General features: G+C 42.9%; 1 protein-coding gene across 2 annotated transcripts in view; it reads right to left on the bottom strand.

Annotated features, from left to right (window-relative positions):
- Positions 1-11,994: 11,994 nt before the first annotated feature.
- Positions 11,995-27,071, bottom strand: part of ccdc9b (coiled-coil domain containing 9B) — a 36,765-nt gene continuing 21,688 nt past the window's right edge. For both annotated transcript variants that reach the window (XM_076299711.1, XM_076299714.1), the window contains exons 7-14: positions 20,211-20,392; positions 17,754-17,803; positions 17,415-17,462; positions 17,207-17,306; positions 15,956-15,989; positions 14,181-15,738; positions 13,844-13,926; positions 11,995-13,330 (exon numbers count right to left, since the gene is read on the bottom strand). In XM_076299711.1, the coding sequence (XP_076155826.1) occupies positions 13,304-13,330; positions 13,844-13,926; positions 14,181-15,738; positions 15,956-15,989; positions 17,207-17,306; positions 17,415-17,462; positions 17,754-17,803; positions 20,211-20,392 (2,082 nt within the window). In that variant the 3' untranslated portion in view covers positions 11,995-13,303. The remainder of the gene's footprint in view (positions 13,331-13,843; positions 13,927-14,180; positions 15,739-15,955; positions 15,990-17,206; positions 17,307-17,414; positions 17,463-17,753; positions 17,804-20,210; positions 20,393-27,071) is intronic.

Raw genomic sequence — 27,071 nt, 5'->3', positions numbered from 1 at the left:
AAGTTTAGAAGAATCATCTCTGAATCAGAATCAGAATTAGCTGCCATTTAGAGAGAAGTCAGCGTGTGTTTTTAAAAAGACGTTTTCACCTTTTCAGCGGGAGTGGTTCACCTTTTCCCCTCGCAATGAACAGGTGGGCGATGCGGCGCTGTCCAAGGTCCTGATTGGGCCAGAAGTGTCGTAGGCCTCATCGAGAGTCTGGTAAGAGGGCACATAGCCTACTGACAGCCAGTCAGCTACTGTCGTTTCAGTTCTAAAGGCATATGGGATGTATAAAAGGCAATCCATGAGCTCAGCGTTAGTGTAAGCTAAATAAAACCACAGAACCAACAGAGGAGGACAAAGTGAATGTGCTCCACACTTATTATACAGTCATCATCACAGAGGTAACGTACTTCAGAATAGGTCAATGTTTGCAGATAATAGGCTACCACAGGACTGTAAATTAGTAACAAAATAATAAAACCCAAACTGAATGATTGACTTTATAGCACTGCCAAAATTGCCCACAATTTCCTAAAGATGCGTACCAGCAGAAGCAGCACTCCAACCCACTTAAGTGCATAAACACCGGTGTTCGTCAGCTCCCCGTTTCATCAGTTAATGCACCCTGCTTAGCCATTGCCGCCCCTTTAAGAACCTTCTCCCGCCCCCTCTACTGTATTTTTAGCTGAGCAAGCCACTTCATTTGTTGAATAAGACGGACAGTAGTGTGTACCTTGTGGTTTCGCTTGATCATTCAAATAAATCACATACAATTTTTACTTCTGGTGGATCAACTGTGTTTTTTTTCACTGGAAACGAATACTGGAAACGCACCGGGTCTGTGACTGGATGCCTGGAAACCACCAGAGGCAAGCAAGAACGGTCAACATCCATGATGAGGTGCAATGCCGTAATGGATTTCTAAGACAGACCGCTGTGCTTTCCAAGGCGAGATGGATTAGAGAGGGATCAATTTAGCAGCAGAATAGAACCGCGGCACATCACTTCCCCTCTCCTCATCCTGCGTCTTGTCACCTATTCTTGGATTGTGGATAACCAAAAACCTTCAAGACGGACGGGGTGCTGGAGCATCGAGGCAAACACAGGGGCAATATGAGGGAGCGGGACTTCATGCCCAACATGGAAAGAGGTAAACCCGCTACGTACACGGGGGACAAAAAGGCGAAAATGGCAGCGAAAACCAACAAAAAATGGGTAAGGCTGGCCACCGTCTTTGCCTATGTGCTATCTGTGTCTTTAGCAGCTATAATTCTGGCCATTTACTACAGCCTGATATGGAAGCCGACGACCGCTTCCTCTACTGGCAGTAAGCTGCCCGAAACCACCACCACTGCTAACATCTCTACAAATGTCACCAGCACCACAAACGCTCCAGACATTAACTCCACACACCTGGATATAGCGCTCAACGACACGGGGTCGAATGGACTAAATGCGACTTCAGTACAGGCTTTTCAGTCAGAAGTTAGAAGCCTAATTGTATCAGAGGGCATGGATGCGCGTCCTCAACCGAGAGGACTCTACACGGCGCCTCGCGGCTACACGCCCTCGCAAGCCACAGGAAATCAAGGAGCATTAGGGCAAGCATCTGCTACCCATTCGGACGATGGAGAGCATATCTATGACACGTCGGTGCCAGTTGCCAACGATCAAAACCAATCAAAAGATGTGCATCGCACGACCACAGCTGTTGGGAAAGAGCGCCAGTCTGCACAGGCAGCGGAGGATGGTACCCGACTATCCTCACTTGCTGCCCCGTCGGCCCCCGCATCCTCCGCTACCTACAAGAAAGGACAGCGCACAGATAAAAACTGACCAGGCCCTAAAAGTCGCTCCTCGGTTGAAGTGTTGGAAGAAGTACAGACGCCGCGGGTCGGACATGTAACAATCTCCATGGAAATGTGGAACGCGGAGGATGCTATCTTTAGAGGATGCGCACACTTAATGCACGTACACAAACTTCTTGATAACACACTATAAGGCCCACACGTCATACATCAATATATATGTATTACAACAGGAATACACAGCTGACATTTGATGCCACGATTATTTGTTTTCGGTTTTGTAGTTTAATTCTCACTGGCCTACGGTTATGTTGCCTTATTGCACGTCCTTGTAATGACATGATAGCAAGGCCGATAATGCTGTAGGCTATGGACATTTAGCAACCCGATGCATATGGACTTCTCTATGATGATCTCGTGGTCACCACAGGCAATTGTTACTGCATTTTAAAACAAGAGACATGCAAATATAGGCTATGACATAAACTAATATTATATGTAAGGAAAAAATATTTTCAGCGGTGTAACAAACGCTTTTCACATTGCATTTGGTTTTACATATCTTCGTATACTAATTAATCAGGATTCCTGAGGTCCAGGAACCCTAATTGAGTAAAGCTCAGGTATGTGCATATAATCATGTAAATGTATTGTGTATTTGGTCATGTACATAGCTCTTAGTCTAGAGCAAACCCTGTACATGCCTTTGGCCCGATCCAACTTTTAGGTCTGTTAGATACTTTTTATTATGACCATGTACGAAACTTACTGTACTGCAGTATATTACCACAAGGCAAATAAAAGTCCTTGTAAAAGTGTGCTGTTGTTAAGATGGAGTATTTCAGTTTCTAAACCTGACGCACTCAAGGCACTTTGGAATGCTTCAATATCATAAATTATTTTTGTTAAAATCCTGCCATATATCCTATCCTAAGACTATTCGGCCTACTAGCCTAATGGAATAAACATTCTTGTTATAACCTTCTTAACAATATTCTGAACATCTATAGGCGGTAAGTCTATATGGACTGTGTTAATATAGGATATCTGTGGATGTGGATTAGGCTACCAAGACTGGCAAGACTAATTCTTAAAATGAAGATAATAATTTAGGGCATATCTTAATGCAGAAACACGGCATAGTAGGCTAGCCTAGCTTAGGGCTTGATGATATAAACCAGCCTAAGATCCATTTAGTAACAGTCAGAAAACTAAACAATATGGATTTTTATGTGGGACGTTGTCAGACAATGCATCTTGGCCACAACGTGCCTTGATATTACTTTAATTGCGTTTTTATATAGGGTTAGTTCCTGCTACGTTTACATCCCTGTGTGTGTGTGAGAGAGAGAGAGAGAGAGAGAGAGAGAGAGAGGGAGAGAGAGAGACAGAGAGAGAGCACACCGGCAGAACCCACCAGGACGGGCAGGATTGTTTATGTTCCGCCAGCTCGTTGAGCACGGAGCCCGGGCTGCTCGCGGGCTTCTGAGTCACTCCTGGTGAACTCTCAAACCTCTACGCTTCTTCTCTTCCCTCCATCTTATTGATTGAACGCTTGGAGTTAAGCAAAGGGAGAGGCGCAGTGAGGTTCCTACACATTACACAATGCCTGCTTGCTCTATTTCCAGCTCCATACAAAAAACTTCGATTCTGCGCTTATCCGAGTGTTTGTGTTAGTAGACTGTAGGCCTACTGCTAGTGGCAAATACTGGGCCACATCGTAGTGGAATGTAAACCTCGTGATCTGGGGGCTGTGCACTAGTCTTCCCGTCTGGGGCCTCTTGTTTTGCACGGAAATAAACAGTCGGCAGTGGAGGGGTTGGATGATGCAAATATTTGCGTAACCGCCAGACCTGACACGACTTGTCCAGATGCTCCTAAGTGATGTAGCTATGGTGACGGAGGTGTGTGGCGCGGCTTTAATTTATTGATGAATGAGGGATTGATGGTGGTGGACCAAATCTATGCTGTTAGCTTTAAAGAACCAGAGCCATTGACTTCAACTAGGTCACGTTAGTTCACGTTGGTTAAAATGATGAGGGTTGAGTGGAGTGTAGATTTTTCTGGGTCTGGTTGGTCAATCTCCCCTGTGCTTCTCCCTCCAGTTTTCACTGACCGGTATCGCATAACTGCTCGGACAGTGCACACTGCCTCAGGGGGAGCAAAATTAGCCAATCAGTTTTGGCTTTGCAATCATTTGAAGGTTAAGGTACATGACTATATTCAACTCAATTATTATGAAATAATTCAAGGAGAGTATTGTCAATAGCCTGTTCTAGTTTTAATTTAATCTGTTTTAGACTTTTAAATAGCAGGTGTATACCATATTCTGGACCTAAACATGAGAAAAAGAAAATGGATGTTGATAATGTGAAATGTATTCCCCATTTTTACTATTCTGGATTGTTTGAAATGCATATTGCTTAGGCCTACTTAAACCAGGGACTTCACAGCTTCTGTTCAATATCATATAGGCCAACGGTTCGTTCATACATATTAGGTTAATATATGCCTATACAGGAAGCTGCCTGCCCCATATTGACACCCTCGTCTCTCTCTCTCTCTCTCTCTCTCTCTCTCATTGCCTACATAACCCTAATTTATTGACGTAAGCCTAATAAGCAAATACGAAGAACAAATACCCCATGCATTATTCTAGATTATACCACCAGGCCTACAAGCTGGCTGCTCTATTAATATTAGGCTACAGCCTGTTAATTATTAATGTAGCCTGCCGCCCTGTCGCAATAGCAAGACGGGGTAGCTTAGCTCAGGATAGGACTGTTCAATTAACACCCGGTAGGTATGCCAAAAAGAAACACGTCATTTTAATTACCAGCAGAGCGGTGGATCCGTTGCGGAAATGGAGAGGGTGTGAAAGGCGTCTGTATGTTCTCATAGACGGCTATGCGATAATTCTTGATTATCTTAACTAATCTTCCCTGTAGGCCTAGTAGGCTGGTTGAAGCGTGGGTTTATGAGATTTGCAGATTATCACATTCTGTTTTTATTTGCATTTTACACAACTTTTTCTGATTTGGGGTTGTATTTAAAGATTCAAAATATCTCAACACAGAATGACACATATTATGGAATATACATTTATCTTCGTTATCTGTCATGACGGCTGTTTAAACAATATAAGATGTACAGAATGGAAATAGAATCTGGGAAACATCGTCTATTTTCTGTTTGCATATAATTATACAATTGTGAAGAAGCCTTTTAAAGCTAGCCTATGAGAACACAAAGGAATTTTATGCACCAATGGTTTAATTTCACTGCCGGTTAAGCTCTTTGAAGTCATAAGTCAATGAAGCCTTTCCAGGCCCACTCTCAGTCTCATTTGAGATTTGAGAAGTGGTCTAGTGTTAACCAGGCTATTTTAAAGCCATTTTTATTGAGTAGCTGCATGTTGTTCTATAAACTTGTATGTTGATACTGACCCTCAAAGCTGAAGAGTTGTTAGACCTTTGCTTCAAATCAGGCAAGTCAGTAAGCTGTACTGCTCAAATGACTTAAAGGAACCATATGTAAGAAATGTATTTAAATTAATCATAAAATGGCCCTGATATGTCACTAGACATTAAGAAATCATGTTCATTTTAAATACTTATATCACTGACAACAGTAGTCCGGCCAGGATATTGTCATTTAAAAAGTGAAGTTGCAGCCCTCAACTGATGTTGATGTTGTGTTTTTTCATGTCATGTTGTGTTTTGGCCTGATGCGCCACCCGTCACCTATCTACTAATCACAGGTCAGTAGTGTTTCGGCATCCGGGTTGGCAACCTCGAGTCAGGGGCGAGGGGGAGGGGATACACCTCTCTACAGTAATTCGAAAGTGATTGCAGTATCAGTATTGGCCACAATCTTACATATGGTTCCTTTAAAGATGGATTTCACATAATATGAACACCAAAAGAAAAAATCAAGAGTGATTGTGACTCAGACAATGTTTGCCCTGAACGTACCTCTGAATTGGCACATGGTCCCTCACTCACTCTCCATATTCCAATGTTAAATTCCCATAGAGACAGGCAGATTTTTATTTTTAAAGGCCAGTTATTTCATGGATCCAGAATACTGTGCATCCTGATAAAGTTACCTTGGCCTTTGGAATTAAAATAGCCCCACATCATCACATACCCTTCACCATACCTAGAGATTGGCATGGGTGTTATTTCAGTTAGCTTATTAGCTGGTTTGATTTGCATTGAGCTCAATGAGCATCAAACCAGCTAATAGGCTAACTGAAATAACATAGGGGTGTCAATAATTATGACCCCTGTATTTTAAGGAAGAACATTTATTTATTTATGATACATTATTCATTCACTAAGAAAATTGGTGTCCTTAAAGGTTAGATATTTCCTCATTTTTCACTTAAGGCATTAAGATCAATTTCCAAAAGATGATTTTATATTCCTCTTTTCAGTCAACTTTAGCATGGGTGCCAACACTCTTGGCCATCACTGTATGTAAGATTGTGGCCAACACTGATACTGCAATCACTTTCAAATTACTGTAGAGCGGTGTATCCCCTCCCCCTCCCGGCTGAATCGAGGTTGCAAACCTGGATGCCGAAACACTACTGACTTTGTGATTAGTAGATAGGTAAAGAGTGTCGCATCAGGCCAAAACACAACATGACATGACAAAACACAACATCAACATCAGTTGAGGGCTGCAACTTCACTTTTTAAATGACAATATCCTGGCCGGACAACTGTTGTCAGTGATATAAGTATTTGAAATTAACATGATTTCTTAATGTCTAGTGACATATCAGGGCCATTTTATGATTAATTGAAATGCATGTTTTACATACGGTTTCTTTAAGTGGTGAGCGTTTTGGGGCATAATGGCTGCCGTGCAGCACCCAGGTGGGTGTGCTACACGTGGGTGGTGGTTAGTGAGGTGCCCCCTTTATTGTGAAGCTCTTTGGGTAGAATCTAATCTAATAAACCGCTATATAAATGCAGTGTTGTTGTTTGTTGTTGATGCTAATTTCTCTTATCTCTCTTGTCATGGCATTGTCAAGAGTGATCAGGTCTAATCTGACTTCTGAAACATTTTTAAAGAAAGGAAGATACCAATATCAATTGAACACACTCCCTTGATGATGTCTCTCTAGAAAACCCTAAGGTGTGCATCACATGTGATGTTGGCTGGACCATATCAGACAGCAGACTTTTACATGAGGTCATGAATCAAGATGGTTTGTCTCTTGTAAAATGCAGAATATGATCATTTAATAGGGGAACCTATATGTGCATCCTCCATTATTCTATATTCATTTCATGCATGGCAGACACAGATAGGTAATGTTATGCATATGAGTACACTTCCAGGACACATGGTCACATGCACACACACACACAAATGTTTATCCTCTGATGTGTGTTTTGCACGTTGTGAAAAATGCATGCCAGCCAAGAGCATCTCCCAGCCCCGCTAAATCAGAGTTAAATAGAGCATAACAAATAATGTGAACATGTGTCAGAGCAAGAGAGAACGAGAGGAAAAAGAGGCGAACCAGAGAGAGGTAGAGAGAGAGAAGTAGAGAAAAATGATCTCCATCCCGTTGCCATTGGGTATGCATTGAGAAACATGATATTGAGATTGAGGGAAAGTAGAAGGAGAGAAATGATGTTTATGCTGAACAGAAAGAGAGAGGCCTAAAGTCAGGCACTGACTGAGCCCCATCAAGACACTGCTGCATCTTAAGCTGGCAGACACAGAGAAACCTCTTCAGCTCCTGTATATCTGCCATGTTTGATCTCTCTCCCAAGCACTCTCTCTCTCTCACACACACATAATTAAGCATTTATCTGTTATGTATTCAGAAAACAAGTGACATAATCCGTCCCCCTACACACACACACACACACACACACACACACACACACACACACTTAAATCCTCTTTAAAGACCAAATCCAGCACTTTATTTTGCTCTCTCCCACTATCTCGACTGTCCTCACTCCCACTGGCTTCGTGTACCTGCAATTACCATGCCATATCAGCAGCAGGCCTGGAGTGGCTAAGAGCCACTGAGTGCCTGTGTCATCCCACCCAAGAGTAGGGGGAATCAGTGGGCAAAACATTCAGCGAAAACAAACATAGAATAAGGACACCTAAAAAAACTAAGAAAAACAGATTTGTACATAGATAGATAAATAAATAGATAGACAGATACTGTAAATAGATAGATAAATAGATGGATAGATAGATCAGCAGAGGAGTGAGTGCCATAGAGCGACGGCCTGTAAACTATGGCCTATAAACAACGGTTAAAGAAAGATACAGAGTGTTTGGGGCCTATAGAGGCACACAGGCGCCCAGGAGGCGGCTCTGTAGAGTGCCTGTGGAAAAAGGTAATTAAAAGACTAACAGGCCTGTTGTGAGAGCAGGGAGGTGACAGTGGGGAGGTGTTGCCAGAACAACAGGGTCCCAGGAGGGATGGAGGGGGATGTTTGAAATTAATCAAATGCTAATCTCATGTGAGTAGCTCCAAAAAAATATACAGTCAACATCCTGATATGGATCACAAGTTTTTCCGGCACAGTTTCATGGCAAGATTGACGTCCAAGGCAGGATATTTAATGCAGGAAAAAACATTTTGCCGTTAGTTGGTTTCAACGTAAGGCTTAAGACACACCTTACACCTAAACTTACAATCAAACTTACACTTGACTGGTGCAACCAGCTGCTGATGTTCAAGATTAGATGTATGTGTATAGCACTTTATCTGATCAGTGATGAAAATAAGAAATATGTAGACAGCACTACAATAACAATATAATAATGATTAAAAACAAAAACAAATCAAGAGATATATGAAAATAAAATACAAATAAAACAAAATGAAATAGAAAAATTAAATGAAATAAACATAAAACGTTAAAGGCAGTGGAAAATAAATGCAGTTAAAGGAGAGGTTTTTTTTCTACAGTCTGCTTCTATATAGAAAAGGCATAACTCAAATAACATGGCATGGTTTAAGTGAATGTTGTTCAAACAGATGTACCCTGGAACACAGAGGGAAAGGGAGCAGCACTGTGGGGCTGAGGCATGGGAGGCAGCAGGTGCGGCCGGGCCGAGTCTCTCCAGACCCATAGTGCAGTCTTGGCCCGGGCTCCAGGCCTGCTCAGATGAGCTGCGCTGTGCACTGTGTTGTCAGGAGCCACATGCACGTCACAGTCACCCCCCTGCTCCTCCAGGGAGGACGGTGCAGGCTGAAGAGGATAAGCAGAAGCACAGACTCAGACAGGAGCGTTCACAGGTTGGGAGAATACAGCAGACAGATGCATACACTCCACCCGGGTGTCAGGATGATACATTTGCAACACTTATTGTCGGGTGCTAATCCCAAAAGACAAGCACTGAAACCATGCAAGGCTTGGAGAGGCTTACTAAGCCACTTATACTATTTCAACTCCCCAACTTTCTTTTCACATCCAGTGCCAATGGCAAGTGTTGGTTTGGCAAGTGCTTATGCAATGCCACTGCAAATGAACACCAGTCATTCCGTGTCAAATCAGACAAAATCCAGGAAAATGGCTTCTGCACCGTCTCAGATTTTGCACAAAGTTTGTCTACCTATTTAGGTCCCAAAACTAAGACCAGTAAAATATTTGTGTTAAATTCCAATGTTTTGCATTTGTTTTGTGCAAATGTGTGCATTTCATAAACAGTTGCTCTCATACAGTAAATGCCTTAACTTGGAGGCCATGTTTGGGCATTAATATCTTGAGAAGTATTATTCCTAGCCTGCCCAAACTTTGTAGGGTCGAAGACATACGTGTTCTCGATATGAATGGACCATTAAAAGTTTGTACTGCATGCTCATTAGTTTTAAATAAGGCCCTAGATATAGAAAAAAGTGCAAAACTGGTGACATTGAGTTACATTGTATACCTACAGTATGGGTTTTCATTCTTGGCCCTAGGGCAAAACAATGACTCAATTTATTTATCTATGGTACAACATTGGCACTTTGTACACTAAATGCCCATACACTTAGCTACTTTCACATAGATTTTCAAGTGCCTATACTTGCTACCCCACATACTGTACCATTTTAATCCTATGAAAATGTCTGGAAAACACAACCTCCCCTTGTTTAATCCTTAAAGTCTTCAAGCCCATTATATGTGGATGAAATATAGTATGCATAGGGGAAAAAAATAATGATTGATACCAAATGCGTACAAAAACAAGTTTATACTACCCTTAATGTCACACTTTTTCCAAATCTAGGGCCTTGTAGAAAGCCAATGAAAATGCCGTACAAACTTTTAATGGTTCAGTCATACTGGTCTTCCACCCTACAACGTGTGGGCTGCTTATGAATAATACTTTTCATTATATTAATGCCCAAACATGGCTTACCCGACAATATGATTTTCAGGCTGTAAAACTGAAGTAATTACCAGGGCTGGAAATAATATGAAGACATAAGATTTGAACAGAAATATTTTACAGGCCTTGGTTTTGGAACCCATTCTTGATATAGACAAGGTTTGAACAAAGTCTGAGACGGTGCAGCAACAACCTTATCTGATTTGTCACGGAAACTGACCCACCAAATAGGACCTCATTCCTCACAGTCACAGTTCATAGACAATCACACACACACTATAAACAACATGCGAGCCTGTGCATAATTAGATGTATAGAATTATACAAAACAGCCCCATTTGAACATTCACACAGATTCACAGTTACAAGACAATACACTTTCCTCAAAGTAGGCTGCTCAAGATCTCAGCTTGGTGGTCTACTAAGCAGCATATCAAATTGTTTCATTATTTTGTTTCTTATACCAGCAACAAGCATTTTAGAGTGTGGCTGCTCTAATGGCTCAATACGTGTCTGACTGGTGAAGTAGGAATGAATGTGATTCTGTACCAGATATGAACTAGACCCATTACAGAGGGAGATGCTCTGGAGAACATGAGCTGAAAATGTTCTATTTATTTCCACTGAAATGTCACTTAATAAGTCAATGGAATTTGGACAAAATCTGATTTAGTCATTTATCAATTTGCAGAGGACAATTCAGTTTTAGCAATTAAATGGCAAGTGACTAATTTCCGACTTGCTGACCAATTTCAGTGAGATAAGATATGTGAAACCAAACAGGTTACATATACTACAGCACATGTGGAACATTCTTGGACCAGACATGACCCAATCTGCACAGGTATTGTTTACATTAGGAAGCCCTCAAAGGTAATACTTTACTTTAATCAGTAGCAGCTCCATCCAAAAACAGCATCTGGCTCAGAAATAGGGCTTCCCAAAAGCACTGTAAAATGAGCAAAGCTTGGTCCTAACACATCAGTTGTTGAACCACTACTACACATTTTGTGCATTTTCTCTTCACTGTTCGATGACAGACAGATTATCTTTTTGAATACTCTCTTTCCATGGTCACCATGGCGGTCGCTCAGATGATGCTTTCAGGAGACACACTGTCCAGATAAGTCCCAGGTTAGGCAGCGACAGGGTGGATTTACACCTGGATATCAGATGGTAATTGTAGGGTCATTTCAATATCTACTACAATTGAGTTCAGTGCCCTGCTGAAGGACACACTGACAGACAGCTAGGTGGAGCTGAGATCTCACCGGGTTGGCCCTGTGAGTGGTGCATCTCCACCTCCTGTGATGAGGCCAAATGCCCTGACACCTGGCATGGTGAAGCTGCACGTGGCATAACAATGTGATAACACACTGATCATTCAGCCAGCATTGGCTCCAGCGCTGTTTCAGCTTTCTTATCTGGTTACTAAAATGTTATTACGGAAATGCCTAAAGGATTATCCACCCCTCCTCCCTCAACAAGGTTATATGAACACACATGAAAATGATGGACACTCAGACTCATCAATGGGGGGGGGGGGGGGGGGGGGGGGGTGTTATAGCTCTAGCAGAAGAGAAAATGTTCATTGCCCACAAAGGTACAACCAAACAATATTGCAGAGAGTTCAGGGATGAGGTCATTCACACACACACACACACACACACACACACACACACACACACACACACACACAATATTCTTAAAGCATTAATTGATTACATATTGAAAAATATGCCAATTAATTCTGGATAATTTTTAAGAGCATGGCAGCCCACACAATTCCACTGCCTGGGATGAATAACTGTGTACACAGGGAAATAGTCAAAGGCAAACTTGAACTCTTTAATACTCATTTTGCACGTATCTTCCAACAGAGTCCATGGTAAAAGTGACAATAACATTTGCTTCTAAATTGTTTTTTATTTTTTCATTCTAAACTAAATAAATTACTCTTTTACCATAATGTTGCTTTAAATTAAATAAGGATACCTTGAAATCATAGCTTACATGGAGTACAAACCCAAGCTGAATTGGATCTAGGGGAGCCCATGTCTACTTTTCAAAGCTAACTGTAAACATTGAGTGACTATTACCAAAAAGTTAATAGCTTATTTCTTGAGTGCAAACATATGTTTAAGTCTTTAAATACAGAACTGCTGGCATACAATGCCTATAACTCCCACTGTCTCCTACATAACTGTTAAGGCATGAATAGACACAATTTCAAAAATGATCTGTACCATGCAACTTTTGTATGAATGGAGAATAAAGACTTGTGTGTCTTAGAGCCACTAAATACTAATATTCAGATGTGAAATTCTTTTTGAATGAAAAAATGATGCAAAAAATTATCCATCAGAAACTGAATTCCTAACATTACAACACTGCTAAGGTTAACTCACTGAACAGCAGCAGTACCTGAACCTTTGTAAGTCCGACAAATATACACGTAAGGCCAAAGGAGAAAACTTAATAGTTTTCAAGTCATAGACAACTTTCCAATTTCATTAATTGTATTGGAAATACCCATGTAAGCTGATTCAACCTTTTTGAATGCAGTCCTAGATGCCATAGAGTGGACTGGGAAACAAGAGATCAGCATATAAGCCCTGTAATGGTATATACATATGATCTCAATTGCACTAATAGTAACTAGTGTCAGAGAGGGCTGTGCCATTCGAAAAAAAAATTTAGACTTCATTCAAGTTCAAGCAAACCAGACAATCAACCCTATAGGCTTACTACTGTAGTCATATTAAACCACAAAACCTCTGGTCATTTCAATTATTCGATAAAAAATAAAGTGCTTGTAAACAACATATTTTAAGCAGGTAGAGATACCTAAAAGGACTTCCATCATTTCCTAGAGTCTAACATACTGATTACCCTCTAACGAACATTCGTAACCTTCATCAACATTCAATGATCAGGTGGTTTCTATAAACAGATTCAGTTCAACAAAAATTGTCCACAAAACACATTCATAGTGCTATTGAGGTTTTCTTTTAGCATTATGTAAGCGTGTTAGGAATCAATCAGAAAAAAAGGCATGTTTAATAAAAAACCTCTTTTGGTTTCAGTTTTTGTTTTTCCATCTCATATAGAATCGGCTAACTCCAAACTGGGATATGTGCCTTTTAGACCACTTTTCCATCTTCCCGTGCCTGCAATACAAAGAAAAACATAAAAGAGGAAGTGAGAAAATCAAAAGCTTTTTTTCTCTCTCTTAACCACTTATGTTACATAACAGGACAGTAATGCATCACCAATCTTTTGCATCACCTTCTTTTTTCAGTTTTTTCCTCCCTTTAACAGCGTTTGTCAAACCACTTCAGCTCTGCAACTGAGCGTTCACTCACTCACTCACTCACTCACTCACTCAGGCTTGGTCAGGAGCGGATTTCCAATGCTAATGAATCTGCAGCCAGTCCCAGCTGCTGGTTATGTAGGCTGCTGATGAAACTCTCTCCCCCAGCATACAGGGCTCATTCTAGGGCAGCCCCTCATCAGTGTGTATTCCTGACATCCGTCCATGATTGTGTGTATATGTTTATTTATTTGCCAGATGCTCACCACCAAAGTAATTTCAAGTGAGCAATTTGAATATAGGAACAACTGATGTAAAGGACTTCTCTTAATATACATATCTATAAACTTGAATCTAGTTCATCTCTCACCTTCTCTGTGCTGGTAGCGTGGTCTTGATGGGCGTCCCCTGTGTCTAGACTGAGCACAGACAAGCTGGAGTCGATCAGCTCCTCTGTGTGGGGTGACGTACATAAACAGCAATTACTAAACATTCTCAGTTTATACACAAAAGAGGGCCCTTAATATAATCATCTTATTGAAACATTAAAACTAGGTTACCTGCAGCTATTTCCATTTTCTATTTATTATCCAAAGCACAGTGTAGTACTGTCACATAGCAGCAGTATGTGAATGGCTGGACTATTTTTTTAACAGACCTCAGAAAGGGTCTCTCTCACCACTTCAGATACTGTAAATAGGACTCACCTGTAGCCCTGCTTGTGCTAGTCTTGGTGTGCTCTGGAGCTTGTGAGGCTGGAGCCTGCTGGTCTGGAGCCTGCTGTACTGGAGCCTGCTGTACTGGGGCCTGCTGTACTGGAGCCTGCTGTACTGGGGCCTGCTGGTCTGGAGCCTGCTGGTCTGGAGCCTGCTGATCTGGAGCCTGCTGGTCTGGAGCTTGTGAGGCTGGAGCCTGCTGTACTGGAGCGTGCTGTACTGGAGCCTGCTGTTTTGGAGCCTGTGTGGCTGGAGCCTGCTGTACTGGAGCGTGCTGTACTGGAGCCTGCTGATCTGGAGCCTGCTGTACTGGGGCCTGCTGTACTGGGGCCTGCTGATCTGGGGCCTGCTGTACTGGGGCCTGCTGTACTGGGGCCTGCTGTACTGGGGCCTGCTGATCTGGGGCCTGCTGTACTGGAGCCTGCTGGTTTGGAGCCTGTGTGGCTGGAGCCTGTTGTACTGGAGCGTGCTGTACTGGAGCCTGCTGATCTGGAGCCTGCTGTACTGGGACCTGCTGTACTGGGGCCTGCTGTACTGGGGCCTGCTGTACTGGGGCCTGCTGATCTGGGGCCTGCTGTACTGGAGCCTGCTGTACTGGAGCCTGCTGGTTTGGAGCCTGCGTGGCTGGAGCCTGTTGTACTGGAGCGTGCTGTACTGGAGCCTGCTGATCTGGAGCCTGCTGTACTGGGGCCTGCTGATCTGGAGCCTGCTGATCTGGAGCCTGCTGGTCTGGAGTCTGCTGTACTGGGGCCTGCTGTACTGGAGCCTGTGAGGCTGGAGCTTGATCTGCCAGTGTGGAGGCCTCTCCCTCTGTCTCTGTGCTGGGTACTCTCTTGGCTGTCTCAGTTGTGTCAGAGGCATTGGAGTGAGAAGGCTCCTGGACCTCTTCACCTGGCTGTTGTTCCTTGTCCTTTCCAGTGTCCAGGTCAGTCTCGAGTGCTCTCTCCTTCTTGTCTTCGGTCTTCTCCTCCTGTGCCTTCTGGGCGGGGGCAGCGGGGCTGCCGCTCTCTGTGCCACTCGGGCTGACATGAGGAGTGTCCTGCTCCTCCTGGCCATTGCCATCAGCCTCATGCTGCTGTGCCTCTGTCTGTTGCTGTTGTGTCTGTGTCTGTGTCTGCTGGGATTCGTCAGTGGTGCCGTTTGCCTCTGCTCCGGCTTTTAAGTCTGTCTTCATCTGCGACGAGACCCCTTTCAACAAGCTCCCCTTGGTCTCAGCGGTGACAGTGTTGGAATTCCTCTGGATGTGGCCACCCTGGACGAGTCCCTCTGAGAACCGCACCTTCTTCTCGGTTCCTTTGGGCGAGGCCACCTCTGGATTCCCCCCTTTCCCTGCATCATAATCACCAGATGGTGCTCTAGATGCCGCATCTGCCTGCTTTGTGTCCAGTGTAACGGACTCAATCTCCACACCATTGTGTTCATCATTGGCAGCAGTGGCAGCTGCAGTCCCATCGGAGTCCAGCGGTGCCTTGGAGTCAGTGGAGGGGTTATCGGGGTCACAGAGGGCATCAAGCTCCTCCAGAAACTCCTCCAGACTTGTCTCTGAGGGCTAGAGGTCAGATAGAGGTCAACATATATGAAGTCATTGGCCACTGGAAGCAAGAGGTGCTTTATACAGTGAAATGCATAATAATATGAAAGATCTACTCTCTCTATTAATAAACAAAATGTTTGATTACATATCTACAAATGTCTTCATGTACAGATTATTTTTTCTCAAGTTACTGTTCAAGTATTATACAGCACAGCTTTGAACAGCCACTTGCCTGTTTATTTCCCTCCATGTCTTTAGTGTCCCATCTGCAATGAAAAGTCTTTCATTATTTAGTTTCTGCTGTAGTGTTGACACCAAAGTGATTGCAGAGACACTGCTGCTGAATTTGAAAAGTGCAAACTTCTGCACAGTTAAAATTGAATTGATTGGCGTTTGACACATAAGAAGAGCATCACTGGGGTGGGACAGTGAGTGTGACACACGCACTGACAGTTCTGAGATAACACCAGAGGTCTGTATCCTTCATCTGATATTGATGCAATACTGCATTATAAAGCTGAAAGATCATTTCATGCACACAAAACAGTTGGACCTGTTACTCCATGTTTAAATCACTGATAACTGGGGCCAACTACACAGCCCATCTGAGCCAAGTGTGTTATTTCATAGTTTTTTCCACAGTGTACAGTAGGAGTATAGAAAAACAATCAATGATAGGTGTGTCCAAGCGCTTAACGGATGCTGTACTACATTTTGAGTCAGCTGTTCCATTTGATGAAAAAGCCAAAATGACAGTAGATGGACAAGAGTTACGCATTCAAATTAATAAAAGATGGCAGAAGGATTTTTGGCATTCTAATATCAAGCCAAGATTGTGTAACATGAACGGACTTCGAACAAGAGCACAAAGCTAAGAATGGGACAGGCTTAGGATGTCCGGCATTCCTCTTGTGCGCAGAAAGAGTAAGACTTGCTAAATCTCTGCTTGATGAAGACCACAGTGTCGCCAGTGTGTCTGGTTGTGCTTTATGGTGAGAGGGACTATTGAGTGGCTACGCTCCATTTGACAGTGGCCCAACGGGAGCTGTGTGTAAACGGAGATTTGTAAATACTGGCCTTTCTGTTATATATCAGGGCCACAGGACACAGCCACTGAGAAAAAGCTAGCAGTTCTGTAAGATGACTTCTGCGTAGCGATATCGTTTAAACCAACATTTTGCAACAATTTATAGCATGGGTTTTAATCCACTTTTTTCTGTGAAATTCTCTGTGTTCCTTTCGCTGTTTGTCCAGAATTTGTGTTAAAAAACATTGCTGTTCATTTGCAGTTTTGGGTCTGTATATGGGAAATACAAAATAGTGTTCCAGCCAATCAATCATCATCCAACTTTGCCTCAAAAGCACTTAATCTTTCATTTGATGGGGCTCAAGTTGAGTGGCTGCTGAGCTCAAATATCAGAAATCCTACACCAGCATCAGTGAGCAAAGCAACAGCTTCCCAGTTGAGGGGCAGGAGGGTCACCTTCGAGCTCTTCCCGTCAGGCGCTCCTTGCCCTTGGCTTTGCTGCCCACCACAGCTGGAGAGTTCTTGCCCTTCCTGTCTCTGCCTCTGCCATGGTGACCTGAGTAAGATGAGGACAAGCTCATGGGGCATTCCAGTAGTGATGCATTGTGGGAACAACAACCAACACAAGGAAGAGGCAACTAAAATCTGAGTGAGACTCTCCCACCTTGTGATTCGCCAGCTGATTTTGAGCCTCTTTTGGGAGCCCTGCCTCCTAGAAAATCAAAATCAGGTAAAATTAGTAATTTTTTCAAAAGGTATTATGGGAGAGCAATCCCAGGATGGCCGAGTGGTTAAGGCGTTGGACTTAAGACCCAATGGAGAACTGTCCATGTGGGTTTGAACCCCATTCCTGGTAAAAATACTGAGACATGACTACTTCAAATGAAAACAGAGATGTGGCTCTGCATGTGCTCCAATAAAATGTTACACTTTTGGTTAGAAAATGGATACAGAATTAACATTCAAACTCTGAATGCGCGACTTCTGGTTATGTTATCCTCACCTCTGTTTGACTGGGGCCGTTCTGCTTCCCCTGGTGGATTATCTGAAAAACTGATAACAGAATTTGCCCACAGAAATAGAACACTTCAGTAGGCATGCAGTAGTTTCCAGAGAAGGGTGACAAGAGCGAGTGGACACAAATCTATTCAACAAAAGGAGTTATCACATGAATTAGACAGTTTGAAAAAAGACAACTGTTTTGCCGTTCAAACTGAAGGAATAAAGAGCACAATACATTGTCATATGGAGCACTTTTAAAATGGCACTGAATCCTGTGCAGAGAGCTGTTTAAAGACCAATGATTTTGGAAGAGGGTTGGGTTCTGATGCCCTGCCAAGCTATACAGTATCTTGTAAGCCTAAACAGGACTAGAGTTACTGTCATATAACTATAGAATAATGCATGTGTTGTAACAAAGATTTATATCTGTAGTGAGCCATGAGGGAATGTATAAGCTCTGCCTGCATAGCACTGGGATACAATTCCCATGGCTGACAGGGCAATGACATCAACATGGGACACCATCAACAAAGCATCTAGCTATTTTGTTAATTGTCAACTGACATCACTACAATACTATGATTAGACCTTTCTTTTCAATTCGCTACTCATTATATAGATTTGTGAGAGACCACAGCTACTAATGATAATATGCATGAAGCACTGAGCAATTCTGCACCTCATGATGGGAGAATGGAGTTTGGCAACCACACATCAATTGTTAATTGTTTGCTTGATGAGTAAGCAGCTCAGTCCAGTTTTGTGAGACGTCCTCATTCCAGAGTCAGTTTCCATACTCCTCAAAGCAGCACCACAGTGAACCCAGCCTCCTCCTTGCTTATTTCCCACTGGGGCGGTTGGGAGTGGGGTGGTTGGGACCTGATGACCTTCACTGCCGTAGCTCTCCAGACACTGTAGGACTCTGAAGCTAGCATCTGTGCAATAGCATCCACTCTTTTATCTGTTCTACTTGTAGTGTTCTGCCACACAGCATGGGGGTCCACTCCACTTGTGACTGAGAGGTGTTTGTAAACACATCCAAGTCACACACAGTGAACCAGGTTCTTGGAGAGGAGCTCAATCAGGAACCATTTCCTTCTCTATTCTTTCGCTCTGGAGTGTTCTCAAACTCTGCCTAATAAGGCAAGGCATTCCAACACACTAAAAATAGTCCCTCTCTCTCTCTATCCCCCCTTGCTTTGCTTTTCAAAGCCCTTTAAATTCACTCATGTGGGGGAGCAGATTGCATTAATTTGTGCAGTGGTCCGCTTTGGGAAAAGTCTCTGACTATTCACCACACAAGCGTTTTCAGATGCTTGTTTTTAGTTGTCTCTACGCTGCCTGTTGGTGGCAATGTGATCTTAATGCTCCGGAGGATGTCACCAGCTGTTCCTGCTGACAGAGCCCAGACTTTAGGGAATACAACAAATGTGCACAGTCATAATTAACACCAAGTCTAAAACCAACTGCTTCTCTGCAAGTACGGTACCTTTAAATGGTAGGGAACGCTGAAAGAGCTAAACATATCGTAAGGGACAATTTAAATTTCATCAGAACTAATAAGCATGACTCAGAAATGGAACTGTGGCACTGTTTTACTATCACTACACATCTAAGAGTGCTAATAAGCAGGATGTTTGTACAAGGGCAGGCTAGCCTGTTTAGGACACAGTGTACAATGTTGCCTCTTTATGCACAACAGTTGACAGACGTTCACAATGACCCTCCTTGCCCTTCACTAAGACTCAAAGTCTTCTGTTATTTAATTCAACATTACCGCTACTATGTTCTACTCAAATCTCATTCATTCAGGTACTTTTGCATCATTCCTGTCTAATGAGGCTTGATTGAATTTTGTCTTGTGATGCCCCATCACAAGATGTGGGGAGAATTTAGAATGTGAACCAGTTAATTGTGGTTCATTGTGGAATGACGTACACTCACATTACCTTTCCACTGACAAAAACAACAAATACAGTCCAAAACATGCACAGCAGCCTGAAAACCAGGCAATGCAACCATGACAATGCAAAGAAAGTGCATGTTTGCATTCTACCGCAATGTTGAAATGCTATGCAATGTTACAGAGTTAGAAGCTTGTGTCAAGTCAGCTGGAAAAAAAAAATGAGATTATTTGATAAGCATGTTAGTATGGTTTTGCGATGGGAGATAATCAGGAAAGTAAATGCAAGCCAGACAGTATATTAGTACTATCATTAAGAGAGTAACTAAAAGCAGCCAGACAACAAGGAGAGTCCACTCATATTTAATAGTATTTTTTTACAAACTGATAGTGTTTTAACCATGCAAACATGCAAGAGATGATTCAAAAGAAAGCAGATTTGTTAGGCTAATGTGCATAAACACCCACAAAAAGACCAAACAATGCAAAAAAACAACAAACAAAATAGAAATACATAGAACAAAAGAAAACAAAACACAAAGGCTGACAGCTTACACAAGCTGTGGCTTGTCCAGGTCCCAGGCTCTCCGCCACTGCCCCTTGGCATTCTTGTGGCGGGCCACGCGCTCACGGTCGATTTGCTCGCGCTCGGCCTTCCAGCGTATGTATTCCAGCTGCTCCTCGCGGGAGGTGGGGATGGTCAGGTCTGCCGGGGGCTGCTCCGGCCACTCGGCATCCTGGAAAAGAGGACCAGACGCACAAGATGAAGGCTAATAGAAAGCCAAGTTCATGAACATCCCTGATGGAGGAAAACGTTTTCTTTTAGCACAAAACATTCTCTTTTAGGAACAATTATGATCCACTGAATACTTGCACTGCAACACTCCACTGAATTCTAGCACTACAATGACATAGGATAATGTGAAATACGGTAATAACAGTCAGTGACGCTGATGATGATGAACATTCACACTAGAGGATGTGAAGATTCCTCTTAAAAGTGGAAGGACAGAACATCAACATAAAATTGTACACATGGGAATGAGAAATGGACACACATACAAAGATCTAAATTCTGTATAAGTGGTCCTGATGAATGGCTATGAGGGACTATGTCTGCACATTTCACCATCTTCAGATCGGCCTTACTCCTCTCCTCCAACTGAAAACCTTAAGAGACAGCAGAGCCAGGCCCATTAACTGCTGGTGCACAAACAATCCTCTAAATGGGCCGGTAATGTGCACAAGAGCAACAGAGGGAACCGAGAGAACTGACTGCATTATGGGGATTGATGATGGAATTTGTTCTTCAGTTTTTGCTGCTTTCTGTTGTTTCTTTCATCCTCCTTTCTTTTTAGATTTAGGTAGACTACTTCTCAGGAATAAGGTATACAGAATGTTATTGGGATGGAGTACAGCCAAGCCCGAAAACCAACAAAAAAACAGTTTTTAAAAGAATGGCAAAAGAATGGCATGTTTCGATGTTTAGAATGCTTTAACTGAATCCGTCTCTTTCAGTTTTGAGATTAAGATGAATGTGAGGGGAGCACAGTCAAGAAGTGTTTTGTTTGGGTGGCCAATCAGATTCAGGCAAACATGCTGTCCTTAAAGGGTCAGAGCAGTATACATCCACGTAAACCACAAGTGGAGTGTGTTCCTTAGCACAGCTGCAGCCATCAGCATGTCATCACATACATCACATCACTATGTGGTTTACAATCCAAGAGGGAACTGCAGTGTACTGATGTATGCAAAGTGGATGCCAATGCAGACCCAAAGTCAGGTTCTTGGATGGAAACCATGCCATTTTGGATGAATGCCCTTCAACGGTGCATACAAAGTACTTGGTCGCACATAATATACATGCATTCTCTTGCATACTTTCTACATTACATTGTACATTTTCTACTACTACTATTACTAATACATGCGTACAATATACACTTCTCATCTTATATAATTCAAAACCAAGTTTTTAAGCATACTTCCCTTACTCGCCACAACCTGTTCATATTTTACACAGGAGCAGGTGGTGGCGGGGCATTCTGAAGTGCTGCCAGTTTTGGTGGCCTCAATAGGAGTTCCGGCATTTAACCTTCTTGCTCTCGTCTCCCCATTGAGAAGAAAATGGCTTTTCCCTTCCTGGTTGCGGCAGCAGCTCTGGATAAAATCAGCATGGGAACTGAGCTAGCCCTGCACTGCATCGCACGCCTATTCCTGAGCAACCTCTGTGAAAGGTCACACTGTTTTTCACTGGCTCCCGCTCCTGGGGAGATGGAAGGCACAGAGCCAGATGTATGCCTGTGTCCTTCTCCTCCCCTCTCTACTCCTCTCCTCTCTCCTCCTTTCTCTACTTCTCTCTCATCCTCTCTCCTCCTTTCTCTACTCCTCTCCTCTCTCTAGTCCTCTGTGTTATGGTGAGCTATAGGTCTCATAGGCCCACCCCACAGTGGAAAGACCAATTTCCTGTCTGTGGTCACTATACAGCAACTGACCACAGCCTAACTGCTCTCTCTATCTTGTTCTATTATGTTCTTTGATGGCACCGTCTGTCTTCAGTCAGTAACAGAGGAAAAATAATCCAAGCAGACCAACCAACACAAAATGTCATCGAGACACACAATCTTGCACTTGTTTGGGCTTCTTTGGCTGTGACTCACTCGCACAAATGACTCCCTCTCATTCCGTCCAGCCTGTGGGAACAAATTGCTCCACCGCAAATAAACATCTATGCTATTGCATTCTATTAAGTTCCAAATGGGCAAGTGGATGAGGGGAAATAACGAGGCGGACAGACCAACAGTGAGACTGTCACAGAAGAGACAGACACACTCGTCTGCTCACCAGCTTGCACAGCGCCCAGAAGAGGGCCAATAAAGATGGAGATGGCGGAGGAAATCAACGAGGACTAGACCTGATGTTTGTGGTTGTCTTGAGTATGCAGCTGGGAACAGAAGCACTTCACTTCTCAAGAGTGGAAAGCCTAGAGCCATTTTGTTGTTCTTGTTCTTGTTGCCACTGGGTCTGAGAAGAGCACATCCCCTGTGCCAAGGCTGAACTCAATCAGCACAGAGCCACAAGGCTCGTCCACGCTGGGAACCATTACGTTTATGAGCGTCCCCACTGACCAACCATAAAGAAAGTCTCTAGTCTCATGTTCATGACTCAGGGTTCGTACACCTATTCCAACATTAAATTCAAGCACTTTTCAAGCACTTTCAAGGTCAATTTTCAAGCTTTTCCAGCACTTTACAGCGGTGGCAAATGACATACTATACGAATATACTAACTCAAAATTATTTTTACTTTTTTATCATTTAGAGATGGTTTTAACAGACAAAATTGTGTTTTCTTAATAGCAGGAAAAGAAATTAAAGGAAAACTTAAAAAATGTGTCACCTGTCTGGAAGTAGACTTTGCTTGCTATCTAACGCTTGCTATCTAACTGGCTGAGTCAATATACCAAAAAAAAAAAAAAAAATTTAAATAAATAAATAAAATAAAATAAGAAAATAATCACTCAACAAATAACTATTCTTTGCTGAATATGTGAACTCAAACTAATGTTAAGGCTCGCTCTTTCATGACAGTCAAGACTGATTATGTCTCTTTCTTGCCTACAACGGCATGCAGACAGGCCTACATCTGTTATCATGAGCTACCAACCAGTAGGCTAGCAATGCAGAGATGTGACGTTGGGTGATGTGAAGATGACTGACTTGTCATATAATTGGATAAATTTAACTTCTTGCCAAACGGCACGATATGCACATATGCATGGTGCTTTAATGTCCTTTCCACTTGTAGAGCCTATAAGCATTAAACCACAAAACTAAGCTGAAGTTTGAGACATGACCAAGGCCGTAGCCAGGATTCAAATACCGAGGTCAGGGGTGTTGATAGAAATGTTGCCCCCCGCAAAATACTATGGGGGTCCGGGGGCATGCCCCCAAGGAAGAAAAATGTGAAAAATAACCCATTAAATGATGACTTATGGTGAATATTGCGGATACTTATAGATACATTGACATAAATATAATTTATACATTATAGCATAAATCACACTTAGAAATACAGCCTATTAAGCATATGGTACATTTATAAAAGAGCAAAGTAACCTATATATGCCTATGAAAGACTTAACCATAGGGCTGTAATGTAAAGGCTATCATGATCATTTATAACATGTTTTGTCTATAACTTAAACCAACACTCTTTTCCACAACTTACTTACTTTTTTAGATGCACCTGTGTATTTCAAGAGCCTTTTCTCCAATTGGTTTTGAGGATATTTATACTGATCTCTGCTCCATCTTTAATTAGGAATGCTCTGCTTCTCCTCATCAGAGTAGTGAATGTTGCATTTATAAATTGCAGTGTCATAGGCTGCGGAGCTTGTACCTTCTGACACAGTTAGTGTCACATATTGACTCACACTCACTTGTGAGGGCCCTTTGCCTATTATTTCCCTCTCTTCTCCTAGCTCTTTCTCCTCATTTCCACCTTTCTGCCTGATTTCCCTTCTCCTGTCCCCTGTGTAAATAACTGACCAATAATCAATATCATGCTTAGATAATATCCATATAAATATCTACTATTATCTATCTATATGCTATTGGTCCATACTCTGATATCTAATTTTCAGTGCAGGTTAGCTAGCTGCAACTCCACTGAATTTCAGCATAACATTTTAGGCCTTGAAGTCAGCCTTTGTTCAGGTCTGACGATTATTTATTTTGGACAATGGATTTGTGGGTATTGAAGTTTATTTGAGCTGCGTGAGACACTGTGTTGCGTTCGTTAGTTAGGACATAGCTCCGCGATGGCAGAGTCAACTGTACTTTCGTTTTGACATGTTAGAGGTATCTACAACTACGTGTTGCGTGCGTGACGGTGCGTTGATGCAAGGATAATTGTCTTGTCGGCTATTTTTAGTTAATAAATAAAACGAAATTTGAAGAAAGAAAGGTGACCTCTATGGTAGATATGCCTACGGCCATATACATGACTGGTGCGGTTTTGCATTCATTCACATACCATAAAGTTTCGTCTCCCTCTTCAACCTAATTTTCTCCTTGTTTTCCAATGATTGGAGATAAGTTGCCTATTCAATAATATGTTAGCTTTAATGGCGACCTAGCTAGCAATGCATCTGTATGACCCTACATGATTTCTGTTCAACAGTCCGAACTAGCTATTTTCTAACCAACGCTCATTAAAACGGCAACCTCACTTCATGTTGATGGTCATCTCCGACTGTGTGCAGGGGGCGTTGTCACGCATGAAAACAGACTGGCAGATCCATAGACTGGGCAGATCAGTCACACACGCAGAGGCGCAAGCGAGGACCATGGCGGAGAAGTTTTAATTTTAAACTCTACGACTTTCTGCATCTATAGGCTAAACTAGCTATTCCGTCAAATGGCTATCTGTGGCAAAAGAAATACACTTACAATTTTAAGCATTTTCAAGCACTTTATCCGAAATGCAAGCACTTTTCAAACCTTAAAAACGCAACATTAAAATTCAAGCATTTTCAAGGATTTCAAGCACCCGTACGAACCCTGATGACTATGATGTCTAAAATTAGATGGATTTTGATTGGCAGCTTATATCGATCAGAAATTCACTCTGAAATTGATCCCCAATGATACTGTTCACGTCACGTCACATTACATCACATCAAGTTCGTCATACCAGGGTTCCTACACATTTTCCATTTCAAAATTCCATACTTTTTCCATACTCAAATTTCCAAACTTCTCGGTAGATTTTTCTGACCATATTCTCAACATTGCAGCCACATCTGGTTTGGGATAACTCGGTAAAAACAAAGGTATGGACAACTGAAGTGAACTAAACACTTATTCGTCCATTTATCTGGGTCATTTTTAGTTGTATCTTAGTTGTATCATAGTTGTATCTTGACGATGGGGACTGACAGTTAATCTACACAACAGTAGGAATGGTTCATTATGACCTGAATGAAGTGATTAGTACTGCAAATGCAATAGTCTGGAAACACAAATATTTCTCCATACTTTTCCAGGTTTTCCATACTGCGTAGGAACCCTGTCATACACATGTGGACGGGCCTTAACCTCAGGGAGCTCCCTCCAGAGCTCTGTTACAGCACAGGTTTGCAAAGAACGCACAGGTCCAAAATTCTCTCCCAAGCCCCTGTCCGCAATACAGGTCCTGGCTCTGTCCAGACTCCTGTGGGCTCGGCCCTAAAGCAGTGCTGTGAGCGCTCATCTCACTTGCCATCTGTTTCTGTTCCCTCGGCCGGCCCGGCCTGTCACTCAGCTCTGCTGGGGCCAAAGGGTGCAGGTTGAGGAGTGGAGAGTGTTACTGTGTGTGTGTGTGTGTGTGTGTGTGTGTGTGTGTGTGTTGCACAGTGGGAGGGGGACCATCGCTGTCCCAATGCTCCTACCAGACAGTACCCCCCTGGTCTCCTCTCCCAGTCATTCGCCGTCTTAATTAGCACATTCAATTTCCGGCCACCACAGGGGATCCTGGGAACCCACAGTGGGAACCAACCTGCAGGGAGGAGGCCCTCCATCCCCAGGCATTGCCAATCAATCACCGCTGCTCTGCTCTACTACAGCTGAGGAAGCCTACAATATGGTGAAGACCCAGTGGGGCCACAGATAACAGTAATCAGAGGAGAGGAGAACGAGAACACACACACACACACACACACACACACACACACACACACACACACACACGTTCCATCAAAGCCAGGCAGCTCACACAGCCACAGTTGAGGAACACAGGTGTGCTGACCTGTGGTGCTGCCGCGAACGCATCAGAAGACATGACTCACCTGTGTGCTCAGGTGTGATAAGTACACACACAAACACACACACACTTACTCTCAAGCAAACTAATCCCACACGACATTAACACTCATCGTGTGAAAATGAACACAGTGTTAAAGGTATCAATACTCCAATATTCTATTTGGAATACTGCAGCAAATGGCCTCGGATGGGCCACTGCAGTTCCTCAGTGACGAGGACAAACAACAGATCTCAGAGTCCCTGGAGGAGAGCAGACAACGGGAACAACAGAAAAACAACCAAGCCACAGCACAGCACAGCACAGCACACCTGCGCTCCCACCAACCCTCTTGCTCCCGCAACACAACAGACACACAACGGCAACCCAGAATGCAACAAAGAAACACACAAATTATCTCTACAAGGCCACATAAATTGGATTTGTATAAAAACGGTGCAAAAATGGACTTAAGTTGCATAACAGGCAATCTGTGATAGAGCCTAAAAAAAGAGACCAAATCCTTTGTGCCACAGAATAGCAAGAACAGAATGGCTGTTTTCTTTTCTCCTCTCGCTCCTCATCCTCCCTTTCCATCACGTCTCTTTCTTCTCTCCTTTCCTTCTGCCCTGA

The sequence above is a fragment of the Alosa pseudoharengus genome, unplaced genomic scaffold, assembly GCF_046254945.1.
Source record: "Alosa pseudoharengus isolate Yale_2024_CS ecotype anadromous, Long Island Sound unplaced genomic scaffold, YU_APseudo_1.1 YU_APseudo_1.1_scf_22, whole genome shotgun sequence".
Lineage (NCBI taxonomy): Eukaryota > Metazoa > Chordata > Actinopteri > Clupeiformes > Clupeidae > Alosa > Alosa pseudoharengus.
Note: the sequence above shows the minus strand (reverse complement) of the source record. Positions and strands in the feature narration are given on the sequence as shown.